Source organism: Dermacentor albipictus, chromosome 1 (assembly GCF_038994185.2).
Source record: "Dermacentor albipictus isolate Rhodes 1998 colony chromosome 1, USDA_Dalb.pri_finalv2, whole genome shotgun sequence".
Lineage (NCBI taxonomy): Eukaryota > Metazoa > Arthropoda > Arachnida > Ixodida > Ixodidae > Dermacentor > Dermacentor albipictus.
Genome location: NC_091821.1, coordinates 215,496,406 through 215,516,475, shown reverse-complemented (window position 1 = coordinate 215,516,475; position 20,070 = coordinate 215,496,406). Strand labels below are relative to the sequence as shown.

General features: G+C 45.3%; 1 protein-coding gene across 1 annotated transcript in view; it reads left to right on the top strand.

Annotated features, from left to right (window-relative positions):
• Positions 1-20,070, top strand: part of LOC139054195 (uncharacterized) — a 140,836-nt gene that overhangs the window by 35,652 nt on the left and 85,114 nt on the right. The window contains exons 9-10 of the mRNA XM_070530873.1: positions 15,012-15,088; positions 16,276-16,303. Of these exons, the coding sequence (XP_070386974.1) occupies positions 15,012-15,088; positions 16,276-16,303 (105 nt within the window). The remainder of the gene's footprint in view (positions 1-15,011; positions 15,089-16,275; positions 16,304-20,070) is intronic.

The window sequence follows — 20,070 nt, the reverse complement described above, 5'->3', positions numbered from 1 at the left end:
GCATTGCTATGTGCCACGAAAAGAGCTGAAATTTGAAACTAAGCGCCGTTTGCCCTTCTCCTCATGGGCACCGTGCTCCCAGCCAGAGTCAACGTATATCATACTGCTGGGACGTCGCTCGTAGGGACATGTGACTTTGAGAATTATTCAAGCCAACATCTTTTATTTGTGTAATCTGTTGCTTCAATAGACAAATTAAAGTTTAAAGAAATAATAAAACGCACAAACGCTTTTCTTTCGAGGAACCCGTATGGGTTTCCTTTGTAGCAATTGCTACGAACAGGTGGATGTCTGATTTTCCCTTTAGTCATTACTTCTCTCCACCTCGCGGGTTTCCGCAGAAATTCTGCGTCGAACACTCGCCTTTGCTTCGTGTTGTCGACAAATTCGACTTCGCCCTGCCATCTGCTAGCCGCCTGGTTAGCTCAGATGGTAGAGCGGCTGCCCCGGAAAGGCGGTGGTCCCGGGTTCAAGTCCCGTACCAGGACGAATTTTTCTTCAAATAAGAGGCTTTTCTTTCGAGGAACCCGTATGGGTTTCCTTTGTTGCAAGTGCTACGAACGGGTGGATGTCTGATTTTCCCTTTAGTCACAAACTGAACGTCTGCATGTTCTTGTTTTACTTTGCAATGCAGCAAGAGAAGTGTGCTGCCGTTTTGTCTGCTTGTGCCCACCTCGTGCAGTCGTGTGTGCAGGCAACGAAAGTATGTTACGGAAAGTGCTTTCACACAAGCAACTACTTCGTTTTTGTGCTACCATGCCCAGGGCTCTTGTGTTCACTACTCTGTGACATAGGCTCATATACTGCTGCTACTGCTGCTTTCTGGAGACATTGAGACTAACTCGGCGCCAGACCTGCTGCAAGAAATCGCTATGGACCTTAAGGAAATCAAAGACTCCAAACTACTTTCATGAGGAGCCAAATTAGAGAGGCTTTCTGTTCTCAGCGAAAAAACTAACTGAATGTGTGACTAAGGTAATGCAGTCAAGAAAAGTTGTAGCATTGCTTGAGATGCGTATAGACGACTTAGAAAACCATTCACATGGATCAAACCTAATAATTTATGGAATTCCCAAGGACGCAAAAGAAAATTCTGATGCCCTCGACAAGCAAGTTAATGAAAGAATCATAAAAATTATCCTCAATATTGCTCCTGTCCAAATAGAAAGGATACATAAACTGGGCTGGCCCGACGCTGCAAAAGCTAGACCGGTCATATGAAATCGCTGAACTTTCGAGATAAAAGCAATATGCTTAGGAACTGCGGCCTACTTAAAGGTTCCGTGTTCTCAATTAGAGAGGACTTGGCACCGCGTATAAGAGCAGTCTGAAAATAATTGTGGCAATGCGCAAAAACAAAAGTGGGTGACAAAGTCTCTATCATATTCGATAAAGTAAAGAAACATAGTGTGTTACATCGGTGGTATGAAGAAAGCAGCAGTATCGCAGCCATCACCGATGTTTCTAGTTCGACTAATGCCTCAAAAAACAACCAAGCCGAAAGTGCGGCACTTCACCCTCGCCGAGTACGGAAGAACAAATAACCTTTGCAAGTGTAAGTGGCCGCAGTGTGCTGAACAAGCTTGACTCAATTGAATGCCTGCTGTTTGACAAGGAACCAGATTTTTTAGGAGTAACCGAAACATGGCTCTCAAAGGATATAATGGACGCTGGGATAACTCCCCCAAAATACGCTGTTGTGTGCAGACAGACAAACACAGGGTGGTGGCATTGCCTCGTACATTAATAAAAAAATACATTTCACTGTTACAAGATATGACCAGTGTAGAAGGAATATTTTGCAAACTGTTCTATGGGTCATGTGCAGTCATAGTCAGGTGCCTGTACCACAGTCCTACCAGTCTCCCCGAAACAATGGCAACCCTGCATTTTGTGGGGTTCTTCTCCCGTACTCTTGGGACAAAGGAACGACAGCACAGTTGTGCAAACAATCACAAGGGCATTTATTGCACCTTTCATAGATCAATGCCTGCTAGCCGAGTTGCTATCCACAAAACATGCCGATGGGCGCGCAACAAATCTAGAAGTCTGACTCACCGCGACCGGATAGCGAGCGAATATGTTCGCCCCATGCTGGATCCTAACGCCTGGTCATTCGCGCGTACGGTCACGCGAACGGTGGTGCGTTCCAAGGCGACCACGCGAGACGGTCTCGCAGAATCATGGATCGGCGCACGCGCGGCACGGCACGTCCGTACTGCTTGCTGTCCCGAACCCAAGAGAGCAAGCGCCTTGTCTTTCGGCGTCCAAGTAACCCCGCCTGTCGGCGGCATTAGCATCGCAACACTTGCGCCATCTCTCGTACTGCGCCTCAACCACTCCGACCGCCGCGGGCACCAGGCCACGCGGCGAGCTGGATTACAGGAGACGCGCTATGCGAGAAAAACATATCAGGGGACGCGCGAGAGTCGCGCATCCCCACAATTTATACTTAAAACACCATGCTTAACGGGCTAAAATAAATGTGATGGGTGATTTCAACGTGCCAGACACTGACTGGCAAACTCTGAGTCATCACTCGGAATGTGCAGATGTACTTATGGATATCATGTTACAATTTAACCTCAGCCAGATCGTAACAAGTCCCACGTGTGTTCAAGGAATAGGTTCAGATATTCTTGACCTATTGTTTCTAAGTGACAACTTCTTGGCCGATCAGGCAACAGTAGATTTAGTAAAAGGCATCTTGGACCATAAATTGATCTTTTGCTCTCTTCCGATTAATGAAAAAACTTTGCCTTCCCAACCGCGCGTTACCCTTTGAGACTTTAACAAAACTGACGATACAAGTATCATCGACCATCTCTTTTTCTAACTCTTGTCATTTACTGAACTTTCATGTGATGATGCTGCTGATGTCAAGGGGTTGTGGCTGAGGTTTAAATTGGTCGTTTAATATTGCATCATGCAGTATGTCCCAACAGAAAGTAAAAAAGTAAGGAAACATAACCTGTGGATAATGAGGGACGTTGTTCATGCCAAACGGAAAGTTAAGAAGCACAGAAGATCCCTAAAATTAAAATGCACCCATAGAACAAGGGAAGTACTCACCAATGCCATTAATAGTATGAAGCTAAAAATGAAAATCGCTAAACATAATTACTTCACCAATACGCTCGGTTATTTTATTAGAACATCCCCTGCAAAATTCTGTAAACATTACAGCAACAAAGAACAAATCGAAAGCCAGACATCCGAGGAGGAAATCTTAAAAACAGCGAATAGTGTGAAAAATTATTTCTGCTCTGTATTTACACATGACGATGGCAATTTGTCATATCTTGAATTCAGTATGCAATACCATTTACTTCAGCCTACTGTAACAGAACAAGGTGTATTCAACTTGCTCATAAATCTAGATACAAAAAAAGTGCAGGGCTAGATGGGTACCCAATGATTTTCTCAAAAGGTATGCTGAAATAGTTTCAAAATTCTTGTGCATAATTTTTAACTATTCTTGATTGACAGGTACACTTCCTAACGAATGGAAGAAGGCAAAAATAATTTTAATACAGTTAAACCTTGATATAGCAAACTTCAACATAACGAAATCCTCAATATAACGAAATATTTAACTTTTCATAACCTCTTGTCCATAGAACACCATGTATTTAGAACGTCAATATGATGAAGTGTGTTTGTATGTGATTTTAATATAACGAAATTTCACTGCCACCAAAAAGGAATGCTGAGACAGTAAATCGAGACTTACATGGACGCAGATGGTCGAATGATTGAATTATAAGTGGCTGCTTGCAAATGGCACCTCTCAAATCCAAGAGTCACTGCCAAAGTGGAGCCGCATCATGTTCCGTATAAAGTCCAAGTGATAAGATTCTACTGCCCCCGTGCACTTTGTGCTGTAGGTGTGAGTGAAAATGTGCGAGGGGGAGAGAAAGATGGTGGCTCCACGAGTGCTACCTTCCTGTGCGAGCAAAGGGAAAGAGAGGGAGGAGAGCCAGCTCATGGTAACACGGTCAAATGCGCATGAGGGGCCGAGGGGGAGGGTAAGTTGGCGTGTGTCTCGATTTCTGGCACGTGTCTGGGCTGTGGCTCCACGTGGCTGTAAGCGCAGCTGAGCGCATGCACAGCCGTGTGTCTTGCTTCAGAAGTAATCTGCCACGTGTGCAAAGGGTGGGTGTGCCCAGGCGGGGGTGTGGCACCATGTACGCTGTCTTTCCGTGCGTTTAGTATTGGAGGATACATAATTTCAAGTTTCGATGACCCATTGGAGCAAGAGGCAGACGAAGCATTCGCTCCCCACCATAGAGTTTCTAAATAAATACCCTAGAGGGAAATGTGGCGCTAGTGCCTACAGGGCCTCTCCTGAGCGTTGCCTCAACCTACACGAGAATGAAGGGAAGTACAGGATTCGGATTGACTTCGATCTTTAGACTAGTGGTGCTTGTTTGTGGCGCAATAAACGAAGCTATACTCAACTATTATCTCGTAAAATCTCATTTTATTTAGGTAGTATCTTATATAATGCACAACACATTACATAAACTTTGTATGACTTTGAGATTGAAGCACGGTTTACCACCAGGGCACACCAGGGTATGCATTCTTCTGCAATTCTGTTTCCGATTTAGCGCTAAAGAATAATTATTTATTTATTTTTACAACAGCAATAACAACCATGCATGTACTTATATAATACTCATCAAGTATTTATGGAAATATAAATTTTGTAGTGGGAGAAAGGGTTGCACCTTTGAGACGAATGCTATAAGTATCGTTTGCTATGACACCTGCTCGCTGCGAATGCGAGACTTCTCGCAGACGACAGGCACTTGCGAAGTCTCTCGCTCTTTCGAAAGGCTGCGCCGGCTGTCACGATTTCTGAACGTGTTCAAGCATTTTTAAGCACATCAGCTGCAGTACTAGCTAGGACGCCTGTGGCTTGTTACGAGTATGCTTAATTATATTTTGTATAATGAAGCACACTTCCGAAGCATGCGCCAGCAGCTGTTATGGCGTGGCTTTGCACTTACCCATTTTGAGACAGCCGACTACAGCCAGGAAGCAGCAACCTTTCCTACCACAAGTAAGTTTGTGTTCTCAAAGGACCTGAAACACACATTTCAATGAGCATGTAAACGAGCAATGCATAATGAAGCCCTCAATCAAATTTGATTGTCAAGCCACAAGAAGTACAACTGTCTATGTCTTGTATCAGTAGTGCCTTCTTTTTGGTTTCATAAAGCACGTAATGCTACAGCGCCAACCTAACACACTTAGCAAACCAAGGTCAAAACGGTCAAAACACATTCTTCCAATGTTTATGAGGCCGTCGCTTTCTTGTCAGGGCTTCGACACTACACCACGACACAAACATTGGCCCAGCCGCTGGCCCAGCGTGCTATCGCCACTTCGCGCAACAGAAAAATGGCACAGAGCAATAGCGTTGCAGTGTCCCACTGCGGGTTATAGCAATTGCGCTTGGAGCGAAACCAGTACTGCCAAAAATACCTGTAGACTAGTTTGCCAGTCAACAGAACACCAATTCGTAGCCTGTACTTCCCATCATTCCCATGATAGTTGAATGAACACAGAGCTGGCATTCCCTCTAGCTATAGTGATATGAAACTCTATGCTTCCCGCTGTCGGTGCTTTTCATGACATAGTTGCTCCACTGGACCCGAAAGCGTGGCTGGCTTCGCTTAATTCATACCACTGATGTGACGATATTGTCGATGTAGCATCAAGCCATCTCATTCATTGCCGACTCCTAAATTCATCAAAATAAATTGTGTTCTCATGCAATATTGCTTTTTTTGTCTAATGATTTGGAAAATTCTGTGGCCCCCTTCCTTGTAAGGAAAATTGACCGGTGACTGTACTTATTTGCATGAAAGGTCGAATTTCAATGCAGTGAAATTTCGATATAACGAAGCAGATTTTAGATTTTGCCGACTTCATTATATCGAGGTTTAACTGTACATAAATCAGGTACAAAAACAGATCCCTCCAATTATAGACCCATATTATTGACTTTATTTTCGCTCCCATTTTATTTTTGATTTTCATAAATGACTTGCCTACTGAAATTAACGTAAAGATACGACTGTTTGCAGACGACTGTATTTTGTAACGTGAAATTAATTCAGAAGCAGACCACATCATACTAAACAGCGCATTAGAAGCCATAGGCAGGTGGCATACTTATTGGGGCAAATGAATCTGAATATACAAAGAAGCACTCTCCTTCAAATAACAAGAAAGAAAACAAGGTCTGTGTACCATTACTGAGTAAAGGATTCTGTATTACCTTCAGTAGAACACTGGGACTTACCATAATGCATGACCTTCGATGGAGTTGTCACATAGAGCAGATAACCTCAAGAGCTTTCAAACTCCTGATGTACATACAATGCCAGCTCTGCTTGGCTTCTTCTGACATTAAACTATTAGCTTACACTACTTATGCAAAAGCAAGTTTAGAATACAGCAATATTGCGCGGCTCCCGTACAAGATAAGAACAAACTAGAAAGAATACAAAGGAAGGCGGTTAGGATTATATTTAATAAATAATTACAACACAGCTTTTAAAAACTGCAGGACTATGCCCTCTGAAGTATTGAGCGAAATTCGCTAGAATGAAAGTTTTGTACCAAATAATCAACTGCCAGATAAACATTGACCCATCCAAATATGTATCCAAATCTACAGCCAGAAAAACTAGACAAAACCATGACCAAAAACTAACAGAATATTCTTTTCATGCAATGTTTTCGAAATTTTTTTTCCTCTTGCTACTAAAGAATGGGACAGCTTAAACCCTTCTGTTACTAAACTTACAATGTTAGACTTATTTTTGAAAACGCTGCAGGATTACATTGACAATGAATTTTGTATCTGTTAGATTTTGTTTAACCTGCTTTGAAATCTTACCATTCGTTTTATTTCTTTGACATATTTCGTTCCTCTCGTGTTGTTCATATTGTCACGGCTCACTGGAGACAAGAAAGGAGAGCGGTATTTATTCGAGAGAGTTAGGGCAGGCGCTCAGGCCAGGCTTCTTCTTCTCTAGCGCCTCGCTTGCACAGATGAGGTCGTCGTCTTTTTCGTCAACGTGGTCGGGCGCTGATGGCGTCGCGGCATTTGCCCTCCTCCAGAAAGAGCATCGTCCCGATGCTCGGCGGGTAGCATCTGGTGTCCAGCAAACCAGAGCGTGTCCATGTCACTCAGAAAAATACGGTTTCATGCGCACCACGTGCACAGTCTTAGGCAGGTCCTGACGGCGCCTCGAGCAGGATGGGCTGTCAGGAACGACTTCATAGTTGACGTCGCTAAGGCGTCGTAAAACCTTGTACGGTCCGAAGTATCGTCGCAGAAGTTTCTCCGCGAGGCCTCGGCGGCGTACTGGAGCCCAAACCCACACTCTTTGCCCGGGCTGGTAGACGACGCATCGATGGTGTTCATTGTAACGTCGGGCATCACGGTCTTGCTGGCTAGCTATGCGAACGCGCGCGAGCTGTCTTGCTTCTTCAGCGCGCTCTGTAAAATCTGCGGCGTCAGTCTCGGAATCGCTGAAGTCATGAGGAAGCATAGCATCCAGCATTGTAGTCACTTCTCGACCGTGGAGGAGACTGAATGGCGTCATTCTTGTTGTTTCTTGCCGAGCCGTATTATAAGCAAACGTTACGTAGGGTAATATTTGGTCCCAGTTCTTGTGTTCCACATCGACATACATGCACAGCATGTCTGCGAGAGTCTTGTTGAGGCGCTCCGTAAGTCCATTGCTTTGCGGGTGATAGGCTGTCGTCCTTCTGTGTGCCGTGCCACTGAGGGTGAGTACAGTTCGCAAAAGTTCAGCCGTGAACGCGGTTCCCCTGTCGGTTACGATGACCGCTGGAGCACCGTGCCTCAGGACGACGTTTTCGATGAAGAACTGTGCTGCCTCGGCTGCTGTGCTGCTAGGAAGTGCATTGGTTTCAGCATATCGCGTAAGGTAATCTGTCGCGACTATGATCCATTTATTTCCGGCAGCAGATATTGGGAATGGGCCCAAAAGGTCCATCCCAATTTGTGCAAACGGTGTTGCAGGCACTGGAACGGGATGTAATAGTCCGGCAGGTTTCGTAGGTGGCACTTTTCGCCGCTGACAGTCAAGGCACGTTCGAACGTAGTGCTTCACCTGTGCTGCGAGCCGTGGCCAGTAATACTTCTTTTTGATCCGTGCTAATGTTCTTGTGTAGCCTAAGTGACCTGAGGTAGCTTCGTTGTGACAGGCCTGCAAAATTTCATTGCGGAGTGTTTTAGGGACGACGAGTAGATATTTCTTCCCCGTTGAAGAGAAGTTCCTCCTAAAAAGAACACTGTTGCGTAGGCAGAATGATGACAGGTGCCTCGAGAACAATCTGGGCTTGTTTGTGGTGCGGCCTTCTAAGAAATCAATTAGTGACGCGAGCTCCTGGTCCTCTTGCTGTTGTTGAGAGATGGTGGCCGCATCAACAACTCCCAAAAAGCCAGTGGATTCGTCATCATCTCCGCCGGACGACTCGATCGGCGATCTGGAAAGGCAATCAGCGTCTAAGTGCTGCCTTCCCGATTTATAGACCACCGTCATGTCGTACTCTTGAAGCCGTAGGCTCCAGCGTGCCAAACGTGCAGATGGATCTTTCATGTTGGTCAACCAACAGAGAGAATGGTGGTCACTTATAACTTGAAATGGGCGGCCGTATATGTACGGACGGAACTTGGTAACTGCCCATACTACAGCCAAGCATTCCTTCTCTGTGGTGGAGTAGTTCGACTCGGCACGTGACAATGTTCTACTCGCGTAAGCGATGACTCGCTCAGCGCCGTCTTGCCGTTGAACAAGGACGGCGCCTAAACCTACGTACGTTGCTGGCATCGGTGTGGATCATTGTCGGCGCATCCACGTCAAAGTGGGCAAGAACAGGCGGAGTTTGTAGACGGTGCCGCAACTCGTTAAATGCCGCCTCCTGCTCCTCGCCCCACTTAAACGTGACATCATCTCTGGTTAAGCAGGTAAGCGGTGAGGCGATGCGTGCAAAACCCGCAATAAATCGCCGGTAATATGCGCATAGGCCCAGGAAGCGTCTGACTGCCTTTTTGTCTGTAGGCCTTGAAAACTTTGCGACGGCTGCGATTTTCTCAGGATCAGGTCTGACACCTGTGTGACTTACTACGTGGCCCAAAAACTGTAGTTCTTCATATCCAAAGTGGCACTTTTCAGGTTTTAAGGTAAGCCCAGCGGACCGTATGGCTTGAAGAACCGACCGTAGCCGTCTGAGATGTTCATCAAATGTGGCAGAATAAACAATGACATCATCTAGGTAGACTAAGCAAGTCTTCCACTTAAGGTCTGAGAGTACAGTATCCATTAGTCTTTGGAACGTGGCTGGCGCGGAACACAAACCAAAAGGGAGAACTTTGAATTCATAGAGCCCATCAGGCGTTACAAATGCAGTCTTTTCGCGATCCCGCTCATCGACCTCTATTTGCCAGTATCCACTTTTTAAGTCCATCGATGAGAAGTACCGTGCATGCCGTAGCCTGTCGAGGGAATCGTCGATGCGTGGTAAGGGATACACATCTTTTTTTGTAATCCGATTGAGCTTGCGATAATCGATACAAAACCGCAGGCTACCATCCTTCTTCTTAACGAGTACCACGGGCGATGCCCAAGGGCTTTTTGACGGCTGGATGACATCATCTTCTAGCATTTGCTTGACTTGCCGCTGTATTGCTTCACGCTCTTTCTCAGCCACGCGATACGGATGCTGTCGGATGGGTATTGCTGTTTCCTCCGTAATGATGCGGTGTTTCGTTAGTGGTGTTTGACGCACTCGGGACGTTGTAGAGAAGCAGTCCTTAAAATCGGCAAGCAGTTCCCTGAGACTTTGTTTCTCTTGCGGCGCTAAACCTGGGTCAACGTCGACGACGGGTGCATGTGGCATCGTATCGGTGGTCGATTCTTCCTTTACAGCAAAGCAGTGTTGAACGTGGTCAATTTCATCAAAGTATGCCACAGCGGTGCCTTTACTGATGTGACGGCGTTCATTGGTAAAATTTGTCAGAAGTATCTCTGTGCGACCACCGATTAGGCTGACAATACCGCGAGCGATGGCAACACCTTGGTGGAACAGAAGTGCAGTTAGTTGTTCGGCTACGCCGTCCTTGTCAAACTGTTCTCCGCAACTGACGGAGACAAGACTGCATGATAGTGGTGGTATGCAGACGTCGTCGTCGGCGACACGTAACGATGTACGTCGGCGCTCTTCGTCGTGGCTCGTCTCTGTACTAGTTGACAAGGTTATCTCGCCATCCCGTATGTTAACGACGGCACCGTACTCCCTCAAGAAGTCCATTCCAAGGATGAGTGATCTGCAGCACTCCTTTAAGATCATAAAAGTGGCGACAAAAGCTGTATTTCCTATCTGGAGTCGTGCAGTACATTTTCCTGTAGGTGTCATTATCTGACCCCCGGCAGTTCGAATATAAGGGCCCGTCCATTGCATTTTGACTTTCTTAAGCCGGTCTGCCAACTGCTCACTCATTATCGAAAAGTCTGCGCCAGTATCAACTAAAGCTGTCACGTCGTGCCCATCAATCGTTAAAAGTAGGTCGGAACTCACAAATTCGTCGGCGTTCCGATTCTCCGGGCTGCTCTGCTCGTTTCTCTGTAATGTTGGGGGACTTTCGGCGGTTCGACGACTTGCAACCTTCCCCCCGGAGGTCGCCGATTTCAGTTTCCCCGCCGTGGGCTTGGAGAGCGGCCTCTTACCACGTCGGCGAAACTGCGACAGTTCGGCGAAGAATAACGCAACGGAGACGGCGAGCGCGACCGGAGATTAGCTGAGCTGCCTTGTTCCCGAGTGGCACTGTCGTCGAAGCGTCGATGTCTCTCAGGAAACTGTCGTGGGGTGGCAGGTGGCATTTCCTGGATGCCACCTTGGCGATGAGGGCAAAAACGATAAATGTGCCCTGGTTCGCCACATTGAAAACACAATGGTCGGCGATCAGCAGTGCGCCATACGTCGGTCCTGCGAAGCTGGGGTCGCCTGAAATGCTCCCTCTGTATCCAGGCAGCAATAGGTGGCCGCTGGTGGTACTGCTGTACTGGCCCGGTAGAAAGAGGGCGTCGAACAGCGTCCGCGTAGCTGTATGCGCGCGGCTCTAAGCGTGGCTCGGGACACGGTTGAGGGAGTGGCTCAGGTGACGCAAATGCTTGCCGGATTTCTTGGCGGACAACTTCAGCGACCGAAGCAACAGTGAACTCCTTCGGTGTCGCGGTTTGCTTCGCAATCTCCTCGCGCACAATGTCTCTTATTAGTTCACGTAGCGAGGTCTCGTCTGTCGCTGTCAATACTGCGGCTCCTGCAGGCGCATCGTTAGTCAGGCGTTCATATTGCCGGCAACGCTGCTGCAGCGCCCGCTCGATTGCTGTGGCTTCCTTAATGAACTCGTCTACAGTTGTAGGCGGGTTACGCACGAGACCAGCGAATAGCTGTTCTTTGACGCCGCGCATGAGATGGCTCAGCTTCTTGGAATCAGGCATGTTGGGATCCGCGCGGCGAAACAAACGAGACATGTCCTCGGCAAACATCGAAACACTTTCGTTTGGCTTCTGAATGCGCAACTCGAGAAGGCGTTGTGCATTATCTCGGCGATCAGTGCTTCCGAAGGTGTCAAGTAGCCGACGGCAAAATTCGTCCCACGTTGTCAAATGTGCCTCGCGGTTTTGGAACCACGTCCTTGCGCTACCTTCAAGAGCGAAGTACACATTGGAAAGCTTCTGGTCCGGACGCCACTGATTGACCTTAGCTACGCGTTCGTACTGGTCCAGCCAGTCTTCGGCGTCTTCATACGTGTCACCGTGGAAGCTAGTGGGGACTAGATTGTTTTGAACAGTCACCTGTGTTGGACTTCCAAGCGCCATTTCCTGAGTCGGTGAGGTCGCTGACAACGTGCCTTGGAAGAGGCCGAATTCCGGGCACAGACCTTGCAGGCGGCGGCTTGCGCGGTGCACAGGTGTCTCGACGCGTGGATGATGTCTTGAAGGGCTGGATGCAGGGCTACTCGCAGGAGTCGTCCCTATCATTAGGTGATGATGCGATACCCAGCACGTCCACCAGTGTCACGGCTCACTGGAGACAAGAAAGGAGAGCGGTATTTATTCGAGAGAGTTAGGGCAGGCGCTCAGGCCAGGCTTCTTCTTCTCTAGCGCCTCGCTTGCACAGATGAGGTCGTCGTCTTTTTCGTCAACGTGGTCGGGCGCTGATGGCGTCGCGGCAATATTTTATACCTATTCTTGTGTACTATTCTTGCACACTCTTCTTGCACATGCCCCTCCTGCAATGATCCTGTATAGGATTGGCAGTATGTGAAATAAACGAATGAATGAATTAATGTGATTTTCTGCTGTCTTCCAGTGCGCAATCATGCTCTATCTACTGCTTGTGTCTGCCTCAGTATTCATGTAGCACTGACTTATACTGCTAGTCAGGTGTTCAACGCGCAAAATTATGTGCTGCGTGAAACGAGACAAACACAACAGCTCAAGTGTGACGCCGTCAGCGGAAGTGCACCACGTAGCAATAAAGTGAGGGGGAAAAAAAAAGTGAAGGTGGGGCCCATGACATATGCATCACGTGATCCTCGAGCTCCAGTATGGGAGAATGCAGGGAAGGAATTTTGCTTGCGAAAGCTAGACGAGGCAAGTGGAGAGAGTGTCTCTCTTGGCAGTGGCCCTCGCCTCCTAAAATCATGGGTTCGCGTTGCTGAAGTATATGTATCTCGGCTATTAATGAACCAATTTGAAAAAATCTTGTGGCAGAACACTCTCTAGAGTGCATGTAACAACTTCCAACGTATAACCAAAACTTGCCATGTGGCATGGTGAGGGGCCCTTTAAAAGGGCCCTGAACCGCAACTTGGGCTTGGTGAAAAAAACATTCTGCTGATAGCATACGCTGCTGTGAATAGGTTACTAAACAGGCTAATGTAAGTGAAAATTTGCATTTCAAATTTCAATAAGAATTATGTACTTTTGGAAGAAGCTGACCGTCATCTGCTCACACTTGGCCATGCCCACCCATGTAGGAATTAAAATTTGCCCACAATGCTTATCGGTGTAGTAGCTCTTGAACTCTTGTGTAGTAGCTCATTTCTATTAGTTTTGAACACTCAACTAGCTTCTAACCATGGGAAACTTAAGGTGAGACCGTACGTATGCTTGCCAGCGCATGCTCACTCCTGGCCGCTCCTGACTGCCTTGGAAAGCATCGCTTCATAGTGAGCTATTGACAGCATTTCAAGATGCACAATTTGGATGTGGCTACTTTCTGTCGGTCAAGCTGGTACAGGACAAAAGAACTCCGTACCACATAGCATGGCCAGGCTGGAGATCATGAGTGAGACCATGCACTTCAGCCCTGTCATACGCGCCACAGTTGGCCACTACAGTTGCATGTAGCTAATGTAGCTGTCGCTGCTCCATAGCGTAGATACCGCGGCCGCCGCAGCATGCCAGGACGAGCCCACTTGTTGGGCTCGCCGTGGCTTGCTGAGGACAATTGCATGCTCTGATTGGTCTCTGTGTGTGACGTGTTTCCAGGCGCATGGCGAGCTGGCTCGATCGCCAATATCTGATGAACAGGTTGTCTACTTTCCAAGTTGCACACCTTCGAGATGTATCGCCATCATGCCATCATCAATTTGTCTTCTCTATAGTTTGGTGCGTTAAATGTGGCCTGTAGCAGCGCGCTGATCAGCTATTGCCGCAGCGCATGCACACATGTGCACGGCGAGAGCGCACTTTTGTATTTGGTGAAGGCGCAAACTCGGCATGCTCACTGCAGTGCACTTGAACTGTAAGCCAGCATGCTGCTGGCCAGCGAAGTTGGCACACGTTGCACTCTGCTCTTGTGGCTTCAGCATGCGATATGACATGTTCTATTCCCACGCCAACCATGCCTAAAGTGCTGAAGCATGCCGAGCACCACTGTTCATGCTGAATGCACTGCATGCTAGACCCGCAAAACTCTATAGCATCAAATTTTTGCCGGTGTGTAACTGCGCCACACGTGGCACACATCCGCGTCATGCCAGAGTATATCCACGCCTTTAGCTGATGTGCATGCTGCCAATGTACTTGCTTGAGCGATTATAAAGGCATTTTGCTACACGCTCTAAAATTGTGTTGTCGCCTTAGAGATAAGCACAAAAGAAAATGTGTTGCTCATGCAACTCGGAGTGCGAAAACACAGCCATGCGTAGCTATCTAGTACACTGTAGCACAGCTAAGGGATGATACATTGTGGAGACAATGTGAACTCAATTGTAAGTTGAGGGATAGCCTCCGAGTTTAGTGCATCATAGGCGCCAAAATCGGAAGTAGTGGTGTCTATGTGAACATCCAAAATCAAATTTAAACCGCACACCACATACGTTCAGTAGGCGGAGCGTTGTTGGTACGCCCTGCTCTGCCGTAGCCTTTGCAGTCCAAGGCATTGGAGAAGGAGCAGGAGCACTGCGTAAGGGATCAAAGGCATTCTCTGATTGCCAATAACTCTGCTTTTGCTGAACACATTGAAGTACTTTTTGCTGCAAAGTATTTCTGAAGTAGTCTATTTTCAATTCAAATGCATTTCTCGACTTCACTAAAAAGTGTTTCAGGGCCCCTTTAAATGCAGAATCAAATTTGGGACCATATTCAGTAGAACTCTTGCACATTCTCTTTCAGTTCTGTAGCTTTGGGCTGTATTGCCACTAAAGGTTGTTTACAATTATGCATGTTAAAAGTTTATTTAAAAATGTCTTTCATACCTATGGTCATTTTATCTGGAATTGTAATGTGAAGCATTATGCAATACTGTAGGACTCAAAAAAGCTTCCTCGCAGTGAATATTTCACTGATGTGAAATTTGCTGTATCTGGTTCACCTGTTTTGATGGCCCTACAAGAGACTACTGTAGTCTCATTACTGTTTTCTCCTTCCTTCCTTTATATCGTGCAGGCAACTGGAGCAGCCAATAGTGCTCCGAGCAAGGTTGGTGGAAAAAGTACAAGCTGTCGAACCAAGTTATCCACAAAGTAAGATTATCAGTGTTTTCACTCGGCATACAGTAGGAGCAGCTATATTCAGTGTTACGACACAGCCACGGTGCTTTCGAGTCCACATCTAAGATAAAATTCTTGCACAGAATGTGCGTGCTTCATTCAGAGTTTTTAATACGTACATAATCTTATTAAACAAATATGATGGATCTGTTGCTTGCTGCATTTCCTAAACAATAATTTTTAGTGGTTCTCTAATATCCAGTAATTATATGTAAACTTGAGTGAATGCACCACTAATGTGACTAACTTTTTACATGAATTTCACATGAGCACTTGATGCTCTGTAGTGCTGTACATTTTGCTATTTGATGCTGTGCATTGCCTCTGTAAAATGAAGCTTTTCTTAAGATCATCTTTATCATTGCTTTCTGGAACCACAGCTTGTTATCGAAGAACGCAGATGGCCAAAGACCTCGTTCTACTGCTGGTGTATAACATAAAGCAAGCTTACTTGCTGGCTAATGAGCAAACCGTTTAAAGTGTTATGCAACATGTGAAGGTACATCGTGGCAGGTAAACAGTTTGTGCCAGTTATCTAAGCTCACACACATGGGTAATTTCAAAACGTGGCTACTCTTTTCATGCATGCAGTAACAAGCTTGTATAGTCAGCACCTCACACATGCAGGGGAGCAATGAGAAGAAAGAGGGTTAACCGAGAGGCCCAATTTTCATTAATCATATCATGAGAAGCCAACAAACAAAGACACCAAGGAAAACATAGGGGAAATTACTTGTATTTACTAATTCAATTGAAAAAATGATAAATTAATGGCAATGAAAGTGGATTAAAAAGCAACTTGCCGCAGGTGGAGAACGATCCCACGTCTTCGCATTACGCGTGCGATGCGAATGATGAAAAAACAACTTACTGCAGGTCGCATCGCATGCGTAATGCGAAGACGTGGGATCGTTCTCCACCTGCGGCAAGTTGCTTTTTAATCCGCTTTCATTGCCATTAATTTATCATTTCTTCAATTGAATTAGTAAATAAAAGTAATTTCCCCTATGTTTTCCTTGGTGTCTTTGTTTGTTGGCTTCTCGTGATATGCAGTGGAGCAGTCTTTATACTGTAAGTGGGCATAAAATGCACATTAATGCAGCTGTTGTCTTTTGAGGCACTGTTCTTCATCTGTTTGCTTGTACTTTTTTCTTTCTTAGCATGCCTGAAGTGTGCAGGGAAGCTGAGGTAAGATGATTTTTCTGTTATGGTACACAAGGCACACAATGCCACATGTTCTCAATAGTAGCTATTAATATGAAGGTTTAGATGATAAAATTCCGTGAAACTGACAGCAATTGCTAAAGATATATAGACTTCATACTTTGGCTACTGGAAATTTGAAGATTCGGCCGCAATGTCCAGTCAGTGATGGCTTTGGAAATTGAGTGGGGCAAGGCAGCTGATTGCTTCAGCAATGAGCAATTGCCATACGAGCCTTCCCTCACCTCTCATCTTCAAAGCACTTCTAACACCTGTGACATTAAACCCATGGTATAAAGAACAGTGAGGCTGGCATTAGTCTAAAGTAATTTGCAAAAGCAGCAGTATTAAACATGTAAGATAGGTCTACAGCAAACTGAAACATTAAAACAGGTGAGCTTTAACATTTACATGAATTAGCGCAACTCAGAAAGAGTGAAGGAAACAAAATGAACACAATAAAACAGGAGACAGGGGAACACTTTAGGTGTGTTGAATTTGGCACACAGGCCTAAACTTTTTCTGCCTGGCGATTGGTTTTGCAGTTGCTTAAGGTATTAAAACAGGGCTCAATGCTCTTCTTTATTTAGTTTTCCCTTACAAGCTGACGTATCTTTGGTCTTTATCCTGAAATCAAGTTTTGGTCTTTCATGAGGGGATGGGTTAGAATTGGGTACAGTCATTGCTATTTCTTTACAGGATTGCTGGTCTTTTTTAAAATTAGCTATTGTGTTTTGCTGTTGTTGATTTTGTTTTGGCTTTATAACAGCAGCTTTTTTTAAAGGAGAAGGGGCTCCACATACGTCAATGGGGTTTCACATATGTCTGCAAGTCCATCTTACAAAAAAGCATTGTTTTTTGCTTTTCTCACCATCTAGTTGTACTCAAACATGCAAATACTGCCTGAATAAAGACATTCCTGACACCTCATGATTATCATCTGTGGCAAACTAACAGAGATTGATCATACCTTTCTTTTTTTTATTTTGTTCTAGCGTATATAATGGAGGCCTCATACCTATATTGAAAAGGAACTGGACCAATGTATTGAAGAAAATTTGAAAAGAGAAAGAGCTAAATTGGTCAAGAAGAAACAGGTCAACCTAGAGGCAGTAAGGGTAAAAGCTGACAAATTCAGACTGGTACTTGCAAACAAATATGCTGCTTTAGAACAGAGAGATGATGATGACATAGAGCTAATGAATGAAACCGCAACTAGGTTGGCTTCAGAGGCAGCAATTGAAGTGGGAGGCACGGCACCAAGGCAACCAGTAGGCAAGTTCTCCCAAGTAACAAAGGACCTAATAAAGAAACGACAAAGAATGAAAGTGTCCAACTTAAGAGATAAGATAGAATTTGCGGAACTGTCAAAACTGATCAACAAGGTGAAAATAAGGGATATTCAAAACTATAACGTGAAAAAGACTGAAGAAGCCGTAAAAAATGGACGCAGCCTGAAATCGGTGAGAAACAAACTTGGCATAGGACTAATCAAGATGTATGCACTGAAAGATAAGCAGGGTAATATCAGCAACCTCGAAAATATAGTAAAAGCACTGGAAGAATTCTATACTGACCTGTACAGTACCCAGAGGAGTCAGGATACCTCCATTCGAAGCAGTAATGAACAGGACACAGAAACTCCTCCTACAACTAGCGATAAGGTGAGGAGGGCCTTGCAAGACATGAAATGGGGAAGAGTGGTAGGAGAAGATGGAATAACAGTTGATTTCATCAAAGGCGGAGGAGACATAATGCTTGGAAAACTGGCCGCTCTCTATACAAAGTGTGTATCGACTGCAAGGGTCCCAGAAAACTAAGAATGCAAACATCATACTAATCCACAAAAAGGGAGACGTTAAAGAATTGAAAAATTATAAGCCCATTAGCTTACTCCCAATATTATATAAAGTATTTACCAAAATAATCTCCACTAGAATAAGGGCAACACTCAATTGACTTGAGTTAACCAAGGGAACAGGCTGGCTTGAGGAAGGGATACTCTGCAATGGATCACATCCATGTCATCAATCAGGTTATCGAGAAATCCGCAGAGTAATATAAGCCTCTCTATATGGTTTTCATAGAATACGAAAAGGCATTTGATTCAGTAGAGATACCAGCAGTCATAGAGGCATTACGTAATCAAGGAGTAGAGAACGCTTACGCAAATACCTTGCAAAATATCTACAGAGGCTCTACACCTATCTTAATTCTACACAAGAAAAGCAGGAAGATACCTATAAAGAAAGGGGTCAGACAGGGAGACACAATCTCTCCAATGCTATTCACTGCATGCTTGGAAGAAGTATTCAAGCTAATAAACTGGGAAGGCTTAGGAGTACGGATCAACGGCAAATATTTCAGCAACCTTTGGTTTGCCGATGACATTGTTCTATTCAGCAATACTGCAGACGAGTAATAACTAATGATTGAGGATCTTAACAGAGAGAGTATAAGAGCATGGTTGAAGATTAATACGCAGAAGACAAAGATAATGATAAATAGCCGGGCAAAGGAACAAGAGTTCAGGATCGCCAGTCGGCCTCTAGAGTCTGTGAAGGAGTACGTTTACCTAGGTCAATTAATCACTGGAAACCCTGATCATGAGAAGGAAATTCACAGAAGAATCAAAATGGGTTGGATCGCATACGGCAGACATTGCCAGCTCCTGACTGGAAGCTTACCATTATCATTGAAAAGCAAGGTGTACAATCAGTGCCTTTTACCAGTGCTGACAGTAAGCGATCACAGGAGACGAAAGATCTGATCAAGAAATGCCAATGTATGAAAGCCTCTAATCCTACAGCTAGAATTGAACTGGCAGAACTTTTGAAGTTAATCAACAAGCATAAGACAGCTGACATAAGGAAGTATAATATGGATAGAATTGAACATACTCTCAGGAACGGAGGTAGCCTAAAAGCAGTGAAAAAGAAACTAGGAATAGGCAAGAATCAGACGTGTGCGTTAAGAGACAAAGCCGGCAATATCATTACTAATATGGATGAGATCGTTCAAGTGGCTGAGGAGTTGTATAGAGATTTATACAGTACCAGTGGCACCCACGACGATAATGGAAGAGAGAATTATCTAGAGGAATTTGAAATCCCACAAGTAACGCTGGAAGAAGTAAAGAAAGCCTTGAGAGCTATGCAAAGGGCGAAGGCAGCTGGGGAGGATCGGGTAACAGCAAATTTGTAGAAGGATGGTGGACACATTGTTCTAGAAAAACTGGCCACCCTGTATACGCAATGCCTCATGACTTTGAGCATACCAGAATCTTGGAAGAACGCTAACATAATCCTAATCCAGAAGAAAGGAAACGCCAAAGACTTGAAAAATTATAGACCGATCAGCTTACAGTCCGTTGCCTACAAAGTATTTACTAAGGTAATTGCAAATAGAATCAGGAACACCCTAGACTTCCGTCAACCAAAGGACCAGGCAGGATTCTGTAAAGGCTACTCAACAATAGACCATATTCACACTATCAATCAGGTGACAGAGAAATGTGCGGAATATAACCTACGCTTATATATAGCTTTCATTGATTGCGAGAAAGCGTTTGATTCAGTCGAAACCTCAGCAGTCATGGAGGCATTGCGGAATCAGGGTGTAGACGAGCTGTATGTAAAAATACTGAAAGACATCTATAGTGGCTCCACAGCCACCGTAGTCCTCCATAAAGAAAGCAACAAAATCCCAATAAAGAAAGGCGTCAGGCAGGGAGATACAATCTCTCCAATGCT